We start from the raw sequence: 18,107 nt of genomic DNA, 5'->3' as shown, positions 1-18,107 counted from the left end.
TAAACGGAAAAAACAACGGTCTAATCTATACAAAAACGAAAAAAGTAAAGCATGCTAAACATCTTTTTCTAACAGACTTTAATTGGTTTCTTCTTTTTTGTCAAGTTACTTTATTAACAACGAGAAACAATTTCTTACATTTTCACTAAATCATATTTCCGGCGAGCATAGATAAAAGCACTTAAATTTCTTATGGTTTGTCACTTGCTTGATTATTATTGATAAGTCGATATATTATATAAACGAAGGTCATTATGTAAACATGCACACATCGCATGGTTTAAAAAAATGGTTGACTTTTCAAACATGAACGAAGTGGTGCTAAAGGCGTAAACGGACTTCGTGGACGGGAGGAGCCCGCCTCCCGATGTAAGGTAAAACAAAAAGATTTCACGACGAAAGTAAATTAATCTTGGACATTATTGTTTTCAGGGTCCATATATCACGAGGGTTATCATGGTACTAAAACGATTATTAAGTTTTGATTGTCATAGTTGTCTATATTATATTTATATGCATGCAATAGTTGCTGCTTGACATTAATGAGATACACGATCATCCATTTCTATATCTAGACGGGAAGTTGCATGCTGAAAATCTAAAAACAACATCATCAAGATAGTTTATGAACTTTAACTTGTTTTCTTTTCAAATTGTCTTGAATAATAAAGCGAAGTATTTTGCGATAGTTTTACTCCGGTGCTGTTAATTTATTTCATCGCAATCGCAGAATGTTTACAAATCGTATTTTCTTGTTTATTCGACCTGTTGATGTGTTTATAGTGCGTTTTTGTTATTTTATATTGATATGGATTTGTCTATATACTTGCTTTGATTATTTGGAATATCTTCTAATGTTCACTTCTTCTTACTATATTTGTATAAACTTCAAGATTTACCTGTATCATTAAAACCGGTTTGTTTTCTTTTTTTTTCTTTCAAAAGTTATTATTTTCGAAGTGATGTTATGCTATTTTTTCACAAAAAGGGAGAAGGTTTGGTACCATTAAAACGTTCAATCCCGCTGTAAATGTTTGCACCTTTCCTAATTCAGGAATCTGATGTACAGTAGTTGTCGTTTGTTTATGTAATTTATACGTGTTTCTCGTTTCTCGTTTTTTTATATAGATTAGACCGTTGGTTTTCCCGTTTGAATGGTTCTACACTAGTAATTTTGGGGCTCTCTATAGCTTGTTGTTCGGTGAGAGCCAAAGCTCTGTGTTGAAGGCCGTACATTGACAAATAATGGTTAACTTTTTTAAATTGTTATTTGGATGGAGAGTTGCGTCATTGGCACTCACACCACATCGTCCTATATCTATCTACTACGTATTTTATTATTGAACCTTTCTTAGTGGCAAACACTAGATTTATATTGCTTCGTGGAGATGTTGGTTTTAACATGTTACATTTTCATGAAGAGATGCCATTATTAACATGCATTTTCAAGAGGAGTTGATTATAGTTATGACTGTACCTTGAAGATTTGTTGATATTAACGTGCCCTTTCTGTGAGGTGATGCCGGTATTTAAATGTGCCTTCAGCAGTTTCTAGCTCCTTTGTTTTCAGAGTTGTTAACTTTATCTGCTGCAGCATAAGGATACAAATATCAAATTGTTGAATAACACAAGCAATATACTCATATTTGACATATTTGAGTCTTTACTAATATCAAAAAGTAAGGAAAGGTGAATAACTCAAATAAGAAATCATAAAATATGTCTTGGCTTAAAAACTTGAGAAAAACATTGAGAAATAATCTACTTATTTATTCCAAACGAGACGATATCATGGATATGTTTCTCAGTGAATTGTTTCAGTGTTTGAACACTTACTCTGTTTTACATTTTTGGCGATTATCCCATCCATGATTCCTCTCATCCAGAATTTAGATATTACGTATTTTCACAATAAATCATATTTAAAAAATAATTTGTTTTCAAATATGGCAAGATATTTAAATAAAGCGCATTATTTCTTCCGTGTATCATTAACTGGGACAAACTATGTGTATTGTAGATCCCTGTCATTAATTATTTTCCTTTAAACGAAAAAAAAACATCTCTGAAATTCTTTATGCAAGTCTTAGATGAAATGTACTTTATTTGAGACGTTTAACTTTGGCAATAAAATAGATACCGTTAACATAGCTTACACTGATGTGATACTTCTGCTGGTGAAATATCGGTCCCCAGAGTATCAGTAGACAGTCAGTACCACGGTATTGACATGACCCCCCCTCCCCCCGGAGAGATAAGATAAAGGAGGCTATCTTCCCTATGCATGGCTCCGATTCCTAATTAAGATTTGGGTTTACCTCTGGTCCTTTGTCCTTGGATTTTTCAAATATGTTGGCTTCATATGGATCATCACTAATTATAGACACTAATCGTCGAAATGCGCATATGGTGCAGTAAAACTTATGCATTTCGAAATAGAACCAGCTATGGATCTAAAACTGATTAAAAAATAAAATGCATATTAAACAGAGTTATAAGTAATGCATTTCCGAATATATATATATAAAAAAAGTGAATAACAATATGATGTAATCAAACGTGTAGTTTCTAAGATCTTTTAATGTTTATTTAAATTTTGCGCCATACTCTACTTAACTTTATTTCCGTTTGCTAAAACGTCCTAAATATTAACCCCCTTAAATAATAACAGAGGTGTTGGTCAGTTTGAAACTTTGATCAACAACATGAGTGCTCCTCCAAATGCCTCGTATGGTTCTTCAACATCGATTAATGAGGCAAGTACCACACTTACGAATATATAGAATATAGATCTAAATATATATAAAGGTTGTGTACTTTTCACTCACCTGGTACACAGGGTCAAAATAAATGTGCCGGGCTGCTGCTATGAATGGGTCATGGCTTTTGCTACATGTATGACTTGGCCATGTCTGCTATGATTTGGCCACAGCCATACGAAAAGTATATAGAATAGAAAAAAATCTGATACTCTCGTTCGTGAAACTAGCATATGTGTTTTTTATTGGGTTTTCTTATTAAATTATGTTACATCATGATTTGTAATGTTTAATGTTTATTTGTGTTATCTCTTGTATTTAGTTAGTAGTAATCCGATTATTTTAATTCCATGCTAATAGATATACTATCTTGTCTTAATCTTTACCAACCAACATTGTCGTTATGATAAAAATATAGAAGACATAGAACATGCAGAGCAATTAATCTTCAGTGGCGGATCTAGGAGAGGGCGTATAATATTTCAAGCATATAAAATGATCGTTCAAAAATAAAAATCATTTCGCTCCGCTGAGCAGTACTTGGATATTTAATAAGACTCCTTTTCATATATCATAGATCCGCCCCTTGTCGTAAAGTTACCAATTATAATTTTACAGATACACCAATTGGCAGAGCCAAAACAAAATCAGAATATCAAGCTATACCTACTGAACGAGTATACATAGACAATAATAGTGCATTGACTTGACATATCAACGATATAAGGATGAGGCTTAGAAACGGGGAAATGCGAGGCTGTGCCGAGCATTTTCCCCGTTTCGGGCCGAATCCTTATATCGTTGATATGTCAAGTCAATGCACTATTATTGTCTTTATACTGTAATCTAAAAAAACATTTTCAATTGTTGTTTATTGTGTTAATGTTATTTATTTGATTTAAATATTGGGGAAAATCCCCCTTTAAAAAGGCCTCATATCACACAGACGGAGAAATATAAAACACGATGAAATGTACATCTTTACCGCAATCAATGATGAACGAATTCGTTGCAGACTAAAATATCAATAAACATAAAACATAATGATTTAAAGGTTGCAAACAAAAAAATATTAATAAGTGAAATATGTTTTTCCAAAAATTGCAAAAGAAACAACCTTAATTCGTTAAACGCATCGTTGTTTACATTGGAAACAAGAACAGGGTGAAGAGGTCGTATGAATAATTAAATATAATTTCGACAATTTCTATTTAAATATTCATGAGGAAAAGTGATATCAGGTCAGTGACCGTATATGGCATAGAAATATACAGTCAACGCATTTTGACTGCTCAAATAGAACGAGTGCAGTATAAATTCTTTGCCAGGTTACGCACGCCTCCGGGTGCGGGAGTTTCTCTCTGCACTAAAGACCGATTGGTGGCCTTCGGCTGTTATCTGGTCTTTGGTCGGGTTGTTGACTCTTTGACAAATTCTCCATTTCTATTCTCAATTTTATTTTGATCTTTTTAGCAAGACTTTCCAATAACTCTGTAAATTAAGTTATTGTCCGTAAATAGCGATTTTTCGTCCAGTATGGTGTTTTAGTCTTCAAATTACCTGGTAATCTCTCGTCTCCTGTAAAATGAGTTTTTATTTATAACTACCCCTTTACGTCCAGTCATATACTCTTCACATTAACAGTTGTCGATCGTGTCATGAATATAAATAGTAAAATCACAAAAATACTGAACTTAGAGGAAAATCAATTCGGAAAGTCCATAATCACATGGCAAATTCAAATAACAAAACGCATCAAAAACGAATGGTCAAGAACTGTCATATTCCTGACTCGGTACAGGCATTTTCATATGTAGAAAATGGTGGATTAAACCTGGTTTTATAGCGCTAACCCTATCACTTTGATGACAGTCTCCTCAAATTCCGTTATATTTACATTGATGCATTAACTAAATAAAAAAGTCAAAATATGGGTACATTAGTCATCATCGTATAACAATTTTAAAAGGAACAGTAAGAATATCTGCTGCTGGATAATTGAAAAATACTAGTGCCAACAAACGTAACGTTTCTATTATTTCGTGTAGCCTCGTATGACTAGGAAACGTTCACAGTACCGATTTTGGGTGATACTAAACATTTTAAAGGGATACCGAAAATGGGATTCGTCACTGTGTTATTCAATATAAAAAAAAGATTAAAAAAAAATTGGAAAACAACACGTTTGATAATTTCAATGCGTCCGAAGTGCTTTTCTGGATTTACCTTCGTCAGGAACGCTGAAAGCCAAACATCAAGTTGAAATCCGAGGATGTATAAGTACCGAAACCGTTGAAGAGCAATATGACAAAAATACCTAAAATTGAGAGCCAAATTCGTCTAAAGTCAACTTTGCCTGAGGGAGTTGAAACCTTAGTTTCTTAATAATTTCAAAATTTATAAACGGACAATTTGAAAAAAAGTTTGTTAAATCATGTTGATAAGTTTATGATGAAATTAATTTCAGGCAAACCCCCGGAATGTTATTCCAGAAGCAGGCCGACATTTTCATTCTCTTGGATGGATGACTGGATCTGGAGGAGCTATTGGGGTTAGACGAGGGTAGGGATACTTATGTTTTTTTTATTAAATCATAGCACATTAGAATATGCTATGTTGTACTGTTATACCACTGTCCCAGGTTAGGGGAAGCGTTGGGATCCCGCTAACATGTTTAACCCCGCTACATTATTTATGTATGTGCCTGTCCCAAATCAGGAGCCTGTAATTCAGTGGTTGTCGTCTGTTTATGTGTTACATATTTGTTTTTCGTTCATTTTTTTACATAAATAAGGCCGTTAGTTTTCTCGTTTGAATTGTTTTACATTGCCTTATCGTGGCCTTTTATAGCTGACTATGCGGTATGGGCTTGGCTCATTGTTGAAGGCCGTACGGTGACCTATAGTTGTTAATGTCTGTGTCATTTTGGTCTTTTGTGGATAGTTGTCTCATTGACAATCATACCACATCTTCTTTTTTATATATTGTATAAATATCACAGAAATAATTCAGAAGATAAGACATTTAACATAGGATCCTTCTTTTTGTGGACGTTAATTACTGACGTCGGATTAAATCTAGTACTTAGATTTTTAACCATGGACTTTTAATACTCGTGTGTGTCATACCTGACAGATTTTACTAGGACTTATTTATCATTTACATTACAGTGCATTGCTGATGTCGAAATGAAAAATTTGGTTTAAGATAATCATAGTGACGCAACACTATTTTACTTTTCTATATTCCCATTTTCAAATATGTAATTTTCTGTAAAATGAATTGATGATCATAAATTTATGTCATTCATTTCTTTATTATCTAAAAAAAAGTTTTAAGTTCGAATGTTGAATTTATGACGTCATTTTAATGTTCAAATTATTTGGTATGCACTTTTTTCTGCAGTCGTTTCTTTAGCATTTCAGTATATGGAAAGCATTTTTGATATGAATCTGTCTGCCTTGGCATTCGGCGACTTGATTAGCAGTTGACATTGTAGCTGTAAACACATTTCGCAAATGACGTTGCAAAATCAAATGTTATTGAAGTGGCGTTGTCACTACGTATTGATCTGGTCGTGTGTGGTCTTCAACAAATCCCGTCTGCCTTTACCATTGTTGTATGGTCGAGTTTCTGTCGTAAAGTGTTCGGAAAACGTATGCCTGCCTGCAATGATTGTATGGCCTCATTCAGATTTTCATTGCTATGTGTAGGCAACACGTTTCTAATGATTTGAGTGTGAATATATCTATAAAAAAAAAAACCAGAAAAAATGATAATCTATGGGTTTCAAATTTGGCTCTTAGAAATTAGGCGACTTCAAAAATGTGGTATGTTCAACAACCTCATATTAGTGCTGTTTTGAATTTTTCTTAACACAAAGAAGCACGGAAAGCATGAATTGTAGTTTTTTGAGGATCAATAATAATTTATAAAAAAATGTTTGTTGCGTTTCGTATGTCCGTCAGTATAGAATCACTGATCACTATTTGTTATTTTTAAACCGTCACTTGACTTGCAGATGACCGAGATGCTCCTTTACAACAATAACATTTTTTTGTGCAACGATTAAGCTTACAGTTTCGACTGGCAGTAACAATTTTGCATGGGTGCCACATGTGGAGCAGGATAGTCGTACCTTCCCGGACATCACACCACTTTGGTAGTGTTTGCGTAGCTCAGTCGGTAGTTTTTTGTGAAGTTTATGGACTATAATATTGTTTGTCTTTTAGTCGTTTTTTGTTTTTTTGCAATAGTATTGTCGATGTTTTTTTTAATTAACTTTTTGATTGTGCCTTTTGGAACTTCAAATTAAGTAAAATATAGTTACATTGATATACGAAGATGAGGTATGAGTGCCAATGAGACAACTCTCCATCCAAGTCACAATTTGTAAAAGCAAACCATTAAAGTATGGTCTTAACACGGAACCTAGGCTCACATCGAACAGCGAGATATAAAGCTCCCCAAAATGACTAGTGTAAAAGCCATTAAAACAGGAAAACCAACACTATATAGACATATGAAGATGTGGTATGAGTGCCAATGAGACAACTCTCCATCAAAGTCACAATTTGTGATAGTAAACCATTAAAGAAGAAGGTACGGTCTTCAACATGGAGCCTTGGATCACTCTGAACAGCAAGCTATAAAGGGCCCCAAAAATTACTAGTGTAAAACCATTCAAACGGGAAAACTAACAGTCTAATCTATATATATAAAAAAAAAAAAAACAAACATTTATGAACAACATCCACAAACGACAACCAATGAACACCAGATTTCTGATAAGTGCAAACAAATGCAGCTGGTTTGAACGTTTTAATAGGTACAAATCACCCTTACCTGAAACAAGAATATAACATCTCAACATAGAAAGACACTATAATAAATGAAATGGCTTAACTCAATGTACATTTTGTTCAACTTTTAATGAACAAAGATTTTTAAATTAAATAGTGTCTTATAGGGTTAGTCAAAGAGTCAATTACCAATGCGCTTTTGCGAAACTGATTACTTATAACTTTATCAACATATTTTTTTGAGTATAACACGACGGGTGTCTCATGTGGAGCAGGATCTGTTTTGAGTCTATGTTGAGTTTTATGTACTGTCTTTTCGTCGGTTTTTATTTTCAACCTTGGCATTGTCAGCTTATTTTCGACATGAGTTTGAATGTCCCTTTTTGGTAACTTTCGCCTCTCTTTTTGTAAAAAGGCAGTGAAATGTTTACAAACTCATAAGTTAGCTATACATTATTTATTTAAATGTGTGGATGATTTTGTTATGTTAATAAAAATTTATTTCTCAAAGCTCGTACTATTACAATATATAACAAATGGAGAGTTTTATGTTGAACACATAACTGTGCATTTCTCTTAAACAAAATAAATTCTTCATTATTTGTGCTTTGCTGTAATTGTAAGTAAATTAACCTTCAGTAAATAATTTCTGATGACAATTCTTCATTTGCATATAATTTCTTTTCAGTGAGGAGATATACATTACCCCGTCTGGTGTTCAAAAAGAATTGATGGAAGTAAGATATTTAAACAGTATAAACTTATTATTTTTCAAAGGTATGTGTAAATTTTCCCCAGAGTTATCGGTTCTTTATAATAGATATTATAACTTCATTACCTAGAAATATGATATTATTGTTGCATGCGGCATATTAAACATGGTCTTGCTTTAGAAACTGACTATAACCTCAGTATATTCCCTGTCAGGTGAGAGACTTGTATAAGTTAAATTCGTTCCACTCTCATTTAAACAAGCTTTGTAAATTCATACAATTTATAAATATGTAGGAGTATAATTTTTTTTATTAAATATTGAACTTAAATAACGAATTTCACAGTTGTTTATCTTGGGATATATCTATGATTCTTCAAGAATATTACTGTAACAAATAAACCTTTACGTTACATGTAATTTAATTTTAGCCAGAAGACCTTTTTGTTCAAACAATAGATGGAAAGTCTATTGCGACTCCACCAGCCTTCAAGAAGCTAACTCAAAGCTCGTGTACACCTTTAATTATTAATTCATTTTTAAAACGAAAAGGCAAGTAAATTTTTTTATATGATAGTACAAGACAGCAAGGCTTAGGAAAGAGTTTATTTCAATTGTCTTCTTTACTAAGTTCTTCAACAGCGCTCAATTGCATTGGTAATCTAGAGCCTTCTGATTTTCAATAGCAAAATCAGCTCAACTGATTTTTTCATTAATCAATATTTGCTAAAAATACTTTAAAGAAAGACAAAATAATGACAACTAAGATGTGTCAAACAATGAGAACTTATTGATTTGACACGAAACCACGAAATGAAATATATTCTTGTGTAATTTCAAACTGTTATTAGTCAATAAAGTTTCTGAACATACTTTTGTTCAAAACTTTTTTTTGTTTTTGCTGTTGTTACATTTTCAGAAATATTCCCTGGTTATTTGATAGATCAATATAGTGTATTCTTCATACTTTTGACAGGTGCAGGAGCAGTTGTCCATGCACACAATCCAAACGCAGTATTAATATCTTTACTATATCCTGGAAAAGAATTTAGAATAACTCACCAACAAATGATAAAATGTACATATAACTGGCAGCTAGGTAATTCATACTACACAGTTTGAAATTATTTAAGATAGTGCTTTTAGCAAATTAAAACTGTCCGGTAGTAACAACAAGTGTTTGGCTGTTTATGATGCATAAATACACAGCCCCTTCTGATCGGAATTGGGACGATAAATCTATTAACCATGTTGACAGTGTGTCACGCTTTTTGCATGTGAAAAATAGTTTGCAACACCCGTTGGACCACAGGTTGTCTGTTACAACTTACAAGGAAATGTTTTCTGCTAGACCTAAAACAAACACAATCCAATTTCGATGGACCGTTGTCGCATTGGCAATCATACAACATCTTATTCTTATAAAACAATGAGTTTATCTGGAACAGTATCTGTCAACTTAACTTAAAAGACTGGTATTACCAATAAAGCGGATCTAGTTTATCTCGAACAGTATCTGTCGACTTAACTTAAAAGACTGTTATTGCAAATAAAGCGGATCGTATGCAAATCATTTATTATTTTGTTTGAAAGTTTTCGACCAAACATGACAACAACACATTTTTCGGTAGCAGACAATCATCATACTTATTTTCTTGGTATAATAGCTGATATTTGATTAATAATGACTCAGATAAAAAGTTCGACAATCCTATAAAAAAAAATCACTCGTGTATATATTTACTCTTTATAGTATTTATTTTAGGAAAAAATAACAAATATTTTGATGAATTAGTGGTTCCAATTGTTGAAGGTCAACCCGAGGAAATTGATCTAGCAGTGAGTATTCATTTTATAAGAGTAAAAGTTTAACTAAAAATAGCTAATGTTATATTTCTGACGTTTGTAATCAAAAGATACATTAAAAAATGATTTATAAGAGTTTTATTTAAAAGACAAAAGTAGTATCTCAATGCTCTCCAAGAGAAGGCTCCATTTAGAATTAATAAAGAAACCAATGCCTACATTTGAGATTTCATATTTATAGCAGAAACAAGAGACGGTCCGTGTTTCTATAATTTCTTGGGCGTAACTTATGATTCTATAAAGTCTATATTAAAAGTATCTGATTTGTTAAGTGTCGATACTTGATATGGTCACTGTCAATTCCACAAAGCCTAATCATTCTTCTTCAGTTTGAATTTGCCTCTCTTTTAACATAATTTTATGTTAAAGAAATTGGAAAATTAACCAGTCACACTTATCAATCGACCATGGTTCTCAAAGACAGGATCAAAATACAAAATATTTAAAAGAAAACAAACTTCTATTTAAGTCATAATTAACCTCATCCGTTTCTGATTTTATGGGATACGATTGCTTTCAAGCAATCTATAGACTTTTACCGTTGACTCAGGGCTGCATTCCCTCACGTCAACCGTTTTATTCTTAACATTCAGCAACATCTCAGATTCTTATGATTGTCTTGCTTTAAAAGGTAAAAACAAGCAAAAGGATTGAGCATAAACAACTTTCCTGTAATGTTCTTCTCATAATCTTCATGGTTGATATTTCCCTTGACCTGTATGCGTGTTTTTAACAACACGGAAAATCAGAATTAAGCAGTATTTATATTTAGTGTTTTTATAAATTTAGAAACACGTCAGAGGGAATTCCCTAGTTTTGATAAATGCGAGAGTTCTCCGAATTCCGATAATTCTATTTCTGTCATATAAGAACAGAAGTGGAGTTTTTCCATATTTTACCGTTATGAAACTGATATTTGATACTGTACTCTCATAAAGAAATGGAGAACAATTCATCATATCATTTAATAAACATCCTTGTTCCAAATCGCAAGTCGCGGGTTTGTTTATGTATTAATGCGCATGCGTATAGCTTTCTTGATTTCAAGGGGTATCAGATGGAGTGGTTGCTCTGGATTCCCCGCTTCATTGCTTAATTTAATACTCATGGGATTCTTTCTATGTCTGTCTGCTATTGAGGGTTATTGTTGTTGCATAATTTTAAATCATATGCATCATTTAAATTAAAATAAATGTAGTGTTTACCTATAACACCCCTTCAGTCAAATGGAGTCTTCCATATTATCGTTTCGAGTTGCCTCCCTTCCGGAAGTATTTTCCGTCAAAATCGTCAAGAAAAATTAACTTGTTAGATGTCGATAAACGTCGTATTATATTGAGAACGATCTCAATTTGAACAGAGGAGTGTGTACGGAAAGGAGTCATGCCCACGGACCCAAAAGAAATTAATTTAACATGAGAGTTAGAAATGGGGTTCCTCCTAGAATTAACGGTGATAAGATACGAAGTGAAATACCTTCTCTCACTCTCAGTGACTGCTGTGGAAAGTAAATTTGGAATTGATAGTACAAAAATAAATCACAATAAGTACATTGCTCATACACTTGTATCCGGGATTGGCTATTTTTAAAGTCGAGTGACTATTCAGATTATTACATTTTGCATGTGCAGTTGAATTAGTGTTGAAAATAATACTATCCAGCTGTACAAGGGCTGCCAAAAATGCGTGAGACTCACGCATGTTCATGCTTTTTTGCGGCAGTATCCTTGAATCTATTTTTGTCCCTCTGATCTTTTCAATTTTGGCCAAATCTCACGCATTTGCTTAATGAAAAGTTGGCAGAACTGCTATACATGTGCCAATGAAAACTATGGCAATCGTATCCCTCAGAGCATTCTGCTCTTTGATTTCCAAATATTTCCAATTCCTAGCTGTGGGATTTGACGCTTAGTTATATTATTGTGTCAGGTATGCCATACGATCAGCAACAAAAGCAGCAAATTATGAATCTCATTATCAGTACTTAAACTGATGTCTGAAAGATTGACCTTTTGAATTCAAATGAGATGAAATTGAAATTGACCATTCAGCTTTACTCTCGCCGTGGATGTTTTGATAGATAAAACGAGAAGAATTTATTTGACTGAATTTTCAAACAAATAAGGCCATGTAATTTAAAACATGACTGTTTAGTTTAAATCTGCGCTGTATACGTGCTGTCAGCTATTTTCAACCGATTAATGCTGGATGGGGAAATATCTTACAGGGTTAAACATTTGATAATGTTATGTTGAAAATAAATTCACTTTGAAATCTCACATACATTTTTCCTGCTAAAGCAGATTGAGTTACATATGTATAGCTATAATCTTTATAAGCGCATCTCTTTTACTCTTAAATGTATTATTTCAGCCATACGTTGCTAAGGCATTAGAGGACTATCCAGACACATCATGTGTAATCATCCGTAGACATGGAATGTATGTTGTAGGTCCTACATGGGAGAAAACTAAATTGATGTAAGTCCTTTATTTGGTTAATATAAAATTGAGAATGGCTGATAAAAAATATGTCTATCCAATTGTGGCCAATGCGATATTCGGAAGGTCCATTGGTCTAAATTTTTTGATTCCAACGATAGTCAGCTGAATTCTCTCCCCCTCCATATTTCTCCTGAAAAATAATCTTGCAGCTTTAAATGGCTGTATTTTGCCAATTTTATTGGAGAATAACAAGACTTTCATAAATCGTAATTCACTTAAAAAAATTATACTTAATACGTTTAAGCCTCATTGGTCTAATATTCAGGTCAGATATTGGATATAAATTGTCATTCCTGTTACTTTTTTACTGCATCACCAGTATATCATGATTTAAAAAAAATCAAAATGTTTGAGAACTAGACGACGTTTGAGAAACTGATACGTTAAACTAGCTTTTGAGAAATGAACAAGATTTTATTTTTTGTGTATAACTGTATGTTTTTATCTTTTCAGGTTAGAAAGTTTTGATTACTTGTTTCATATAGCAATGCAGATGAAGCTCTATGGACTTGATCCTACGCAGCCGCCTCAGGAATCCAGTAAAAGCTAAAATAATAAATACTTTGACTATATTTCCATGGCTTATAATTATTATTAGTTACATTCTTTAATTACCATCATAACTTGTACTATAACATCGGAATGTTCATTGACAATTTCAAAATTGAAAAAAATTGAAAAAATCATGAACTGATCACAGTTGTCTGTTTGGATTATGTCAATCCTCCGTCTGCGACCCTTTAATCAAACCAACTGCAAAGCCAAATCAAATATTACAATGTTAAAGAGCATAGAGTATAAAAGACCGAAAATTTGTGCCTAATATGGATGAGGCAATCCGTAGCGTATAAATAAAACAAGGAAGTAATTTTTGGACGTGCAGGTTTTATATGGTCAGGTGCCCCGTAATGGTAATCATATGACCCGACTTACCACATACAACCAAATCCTCAAAGAAACATTAACGGTACAAACAACAACGAATAATACTTGGTCAAGATATCCGGACAGTAGTTTTACTAAAGTATAAAAATAATATTTGGTATGACTGCCAATGAGTTAATCAGACCAAATGACGTAGAAGGTAAAAACTGTAGGTCACCTTGCGGCCTTCGTCAATGAGCAAGCCCATACTGCATATTAAGCTTTAAAAAAGTCCCCGAAATGAAAACTGTAAAATCATTCAAACGAGTAAACGATTTATGTATAGAGCATTTATAAAAAAATGATATTCAGCAACAAATAATGTCACTAAATTACGGGCTACTGGCTTGGTACAGGCACATGGCATTGCAGAGAATGTAAAGAGGGGAGGTTAACATTTTTGCTGTCTCTAAACCCCCTTTAAACCAGGAACAGCGGTGTAACAGAACGAAATAAGAACAAACTATTTAAATGAATAAATGAATACCAGTGATTTTTCGTTTCTCCTTTTCTCTTGGTGTTTTATTATTTTCATTTAATTTTCTTTAACTCGCAACTTTTCTTATTGTACATCGTCTTCCTTTTATCCCAATCTTACTATAATTATTTTATACCAGCTACCCTGCTACTTTCATGGAAATTTGGGTAGACGGGTAGCATAAATAAAGTAAAAATTGCATGGATGAGAGCATAAACACATAACATATTAATGGTGAAACAGCTGAAATTTTAAAAACAATAAAACAAAAAATATAAATATAAAAGAAGAGGAAAAAAGAAAATGGGGGTGGTTAAGTTTAAATTTTTTTTTTTATCTAGGGGCCAGCTTGGGCCCACCTCCGGGTGCCGGATTTTCTAGCTGTGTTGAAGACCCATTGTGGCCTTTGGTCTGCTCTTGGGTCAGGTTGTTGTCTCTTTGACATATTCCCCATTTCCAATCTCAATTTTACTAAACCTATTTGGACCCTATGCTGTAAAACTTATAACAGACAAGACAAAGTCTACACAGTTCAACTATCAACAGGATGACCACTTACTTCAATAAGGCCTTGAAAATGGCAGACGGCTGTGTTGAGGTATAGACAAGTATTTGTAGTATTTCAAATTTAGATTGATTTTCTCATTGTTTTCAGATGAAATTGGTTTAAACCTTCAGTTGTGGACTCGATATAAGTTTCAAGCTTAAAATGTATAAGGCGTGGTATAATATTATATCCTTTGGTTTCCCATTCCCATATGGAAGTTTTTATTCAAAGCCCTATATCAAGGAAATATTTATTTGAAAAATCAGCAATATCCTTTCGTTGTATTAATTTGTCAAATAAGGTAAGATATTGTCAATAAAAATCACATCATATTGTGATAAGGAAAAATTATCATTTATTGGCAAAGAAATCAACTTCCACATATTATCACCTAATTAGTATGTGCTTTTATACTGACATGCTTATACTATAGCTGCATACTTTTCTTTGTATTTATTATACATCCCTGGATTTTTAAAAAAATGTTTGAATTTGAGAGTTCCTCATTAAGGTTAATCCAGACAAATCTTCAATATTTATAAAATGCTATAATAATATTTTTTACCATCACTGCACGTTTTTCAGTTTTCGAAAATGTATTGCGGATCCAGAATTTTTTTTAAATGAAGGCCCACTGACTGCCCTCTCCGGACATGTTTCAGTGATTCTCTATACAATCTGATAGTATAAGAAGATGTGATATGAGTGCCAATGAGACAACTGTCCAGCCAAGTCACAATTTGTAAAAGAAAACCCATTATAGGTCAAAGTATAGTCTGTAAATTAATGAACTTTATTTTACCTTCTGGTTTACATGAACGTTGAATTAGTTTCTTATCTTTATATTAAACTTATATCGTACTTTAATATTTACATGGTCATACAGACTAACATAAGATGGAAACGATAAAACAAGCATTTTATCTAATTTGGTTGATACGTTCGGTTGTTATAGGGGAAAATTCAAAAAGACTTTTACTAGATGACCCAGATGTGGCAACACGATTCGCTCAAATGGAAATTACGATTCAAAAACTTACACAACAGCTTTCGCAACTAGAGAATAACGCAGGTAATCCATCACTTATTAACAACTATTACATGTAATCATTGGCAATAATACCGCATCTTCTAATTTTCCTAATAGAATGCAACCATATACATTTGAAGGACTAATAACGTACAACATTTTTCTTCCATGATTTGAAGATAAAGCACTATAACATTAAAAAGGAATAACTTCCATAAGTCAATACAATACAATTGAGAGAGGCTTCAATAAATGCTGAATTATACAAATTTAAATTGTAGGGGCTGGATCTACATATGTCCGCTGGGGAAGGTCACTATGTTCTGGATATAACACAGAGTTAGTGTACTCAGGTGGGTAGGTCAATATGTTCTGGAGATAACACAGAATTAGTGTACTCAGGTAGATGCTTGATTTACATATGTACGCTTGGGAAGGTCAATATGTTCTGGAGATAACACAGAATTAGTGTACTCAGGTAGGTGCTTGATTTACATATGTACGCTGGGGAAGGTCAATATGTTCTGGAGATAACACAGAACTAGTGTACTCAGGCAGGTGCTTGATTTACAGATGTGCAATTGGGAATCTCATTTTGTTATGGAGATAACACAGAGTTAATGTACTCAAGTATGTGTTGGAACTGCATTTGTACGCTGTGAATGATAATATGTTCTGGAGATAACACCGAGTAAGTGTTATCAGGTAGGTGCTGGATATTCTAGTGTACATTAGGGAAGGTCCATCTGTTCTGGAGATAACACAGAACTAGTGTACTCGGGTAGGTGCTGGATCTCTATATGTACGCCGGGGAAGGTGCAATTGGGAATTTCAATTTGTTATGGAGATAACACAGAGTTAGTGTACTAAAGTACCGGTGTACGTGTTGGATCTGCAATTGTACGCTGGGAACGTTAATCTGTTTTGGAGATAACACCCAGTTAGTGTAATCAGGTATGTGATGGATATTTTTTATTTTACGCTAGGGAAGATCCATCTGTTCTGGAGATAACACAGAATTGGTGTAATCTGGTATATGCTGGATCTATATATATATACAAGAATACGAAAAATGGGGATATAACAAGTGAACATTATAGCAACATAGACTTCTATCCGTCGGACAGCAAAAGTAATGGGAGAGATATCCAGTATAATGTTAGTAGTTACGTTCACTGAGATGATTAAAAGGCACAAGTCGAAGAAGTGTTAAATTCTCTGCTCGATACTTAATTTCAGAAACAGCTCTTTAGATGGGTCCATTGGTAAACTGTATACATATTACTTGCTTATCTCATTTTCAAGTAGTAATCACAATTGTTCTCATTTTTGAATTTAAAATTAGATGAGGGAAATGCCCAACTTCTACCGCAGTCCCACTAGGCCACGATCGCACTACAATTTGTGAAACAAATGCAAATTTTGATGATCGTAGTACGATCGTGTAGAATGCAGTAAGGTCTTATCACGGTCGTGGTGAGGTCTTCAAGATCGTGGTGAGCGTGGCCAACTTTGAACATGTTCAAAACAATCGTGATGCGGTCGTGGCGAAATGAGGTCGTAGTAGAAGCGTGGTGAGAGCGCACTAAGATCGTAGTAAGATCGCAAAGGTCGCTGTACCACCGTAGCGAGAGCGTAGCGAAAGTGTTATTCTATTCGGAGAGACCTCACTACGACCATCACGTTCTCACCGCGACCCAACTACGCTTCCACAGTTCCACTACGACTATACCACGCTGTTCACGACCATAGTACGATTCTAGCACGCCCTTGCCGTCCTCATCACGCTCTTCTTACGACCTGACTTCGTTCATACTACGACCATCATTCTCATTGTCATTTTCACATAGAATATATTAAATCTCTCCATGTTTTGTTTGTACTTGTCTATTTTCAATAACGGCTCACCCATGCTTCTCGTTTTTAAACAGATTAGACCGTGGTTTTCCCGTTTGAATGGTTTTACACTAGTATTTGTTTGGGTTCTTTATAGCTTGCTGTTCGGTGAGAGCACAGTCTTCCTGTTGAAGGCCGTACCTTGGCCTATCATTTGTTATTTTTATAAATTGTTACTTGGAAGGAGAGTTGTCCCAATGGCACTCATACCACAGCTTCCTATATCTATTGACACATCTATGTCATCTCTGCTATCGTTCACTAAAATTTCGTCATTAGAGCTTTATGGACCAGCAATAGGTTGTAATTTAGGTTGGATTGGTCGGTCCGACATCTCTGCTTGATCAGGATTCGTTACTATCAGAGCTCCACATTTACCCCTACCACCAAGCCCACATCTACTTATTAATCAGAAATAGAAGGAATGGCACTGTATTGATATGGACCAATATGTTGACGTTATTGCTGAGAACGTAGTAAGATCGCGCTATGAACGTAGTATAATCGTGATTAGAACGTGCTATAATCGCAGTAGAAGCGTGGTAAGATCGTGTTGCAATCGAATAACTCGTGGAATGGTCGGAGTGAG

General features: G+C 33.9%; 1 protein-coding gene across 2 annotated transcripts; it reads left to right on the top strand.

The window, feature by feature from the left end:
* Positions 1 to 259: 259 nt before the first annotated feature.
* Positions 260 to 13,215, top strand: LOC143045585 (methylthioribulose-1-phosphate dehydratase-like). Of its 2 annotated transcripts, none has more exons than XM_076218186.1 (8): positions 260 to 374; positions 5,227 to 5,321; positions 8,250 to 8,298; positions 8,705 to 8,825; positions 9,250 to 9,372; positions 10,039 to 10,112; positions 12,513 to 12,619; positions 13,097 to 13,215. In XM_076218186.1, exons 2-8 carry the CDS (start codon positions 5,284 to 5,286, stop codon positions 13,191 to 13,193), a joined length of 609 nt encoding a protein of 202 aa, XP_076074301.1. In that variant the 5' UTR covers positions 260 to 374; positions 5,227 to 5,283; the 3' UTR covers positions 13,194 to 13,215. The 2 variants fall into 2 exon arrangements, with proteins under 2 accessions (XP_076074301.1, XP_076074300.1); XM_076218185.1 differs by lacking the exon at positions 260 to 374 and adding an exon at positions 2,630 to 2,756.
* Positions 13,216 to 18,107: the final 4,892 nt, after the last annotated feature.

This window comes from Mytilus galloprovincialis, chromosome 9, assembly GCF_965363235.1.
Source record: "Mytilus galloprovincialis chromosome 9, xbMytGall1.hap1.1, whole genome shotgun sequence".
NCBI classification, from domain to species: domain Eukaryota; kingdom Metazoa; phylum Mollusca; class Bivalvia; order Mytilida; family Mytilidae; genus Mytilus; species Mytilus galloprovincialis.
This window is presented reverse-complemented; position numbering and strand designations above follow the sequence as displayed.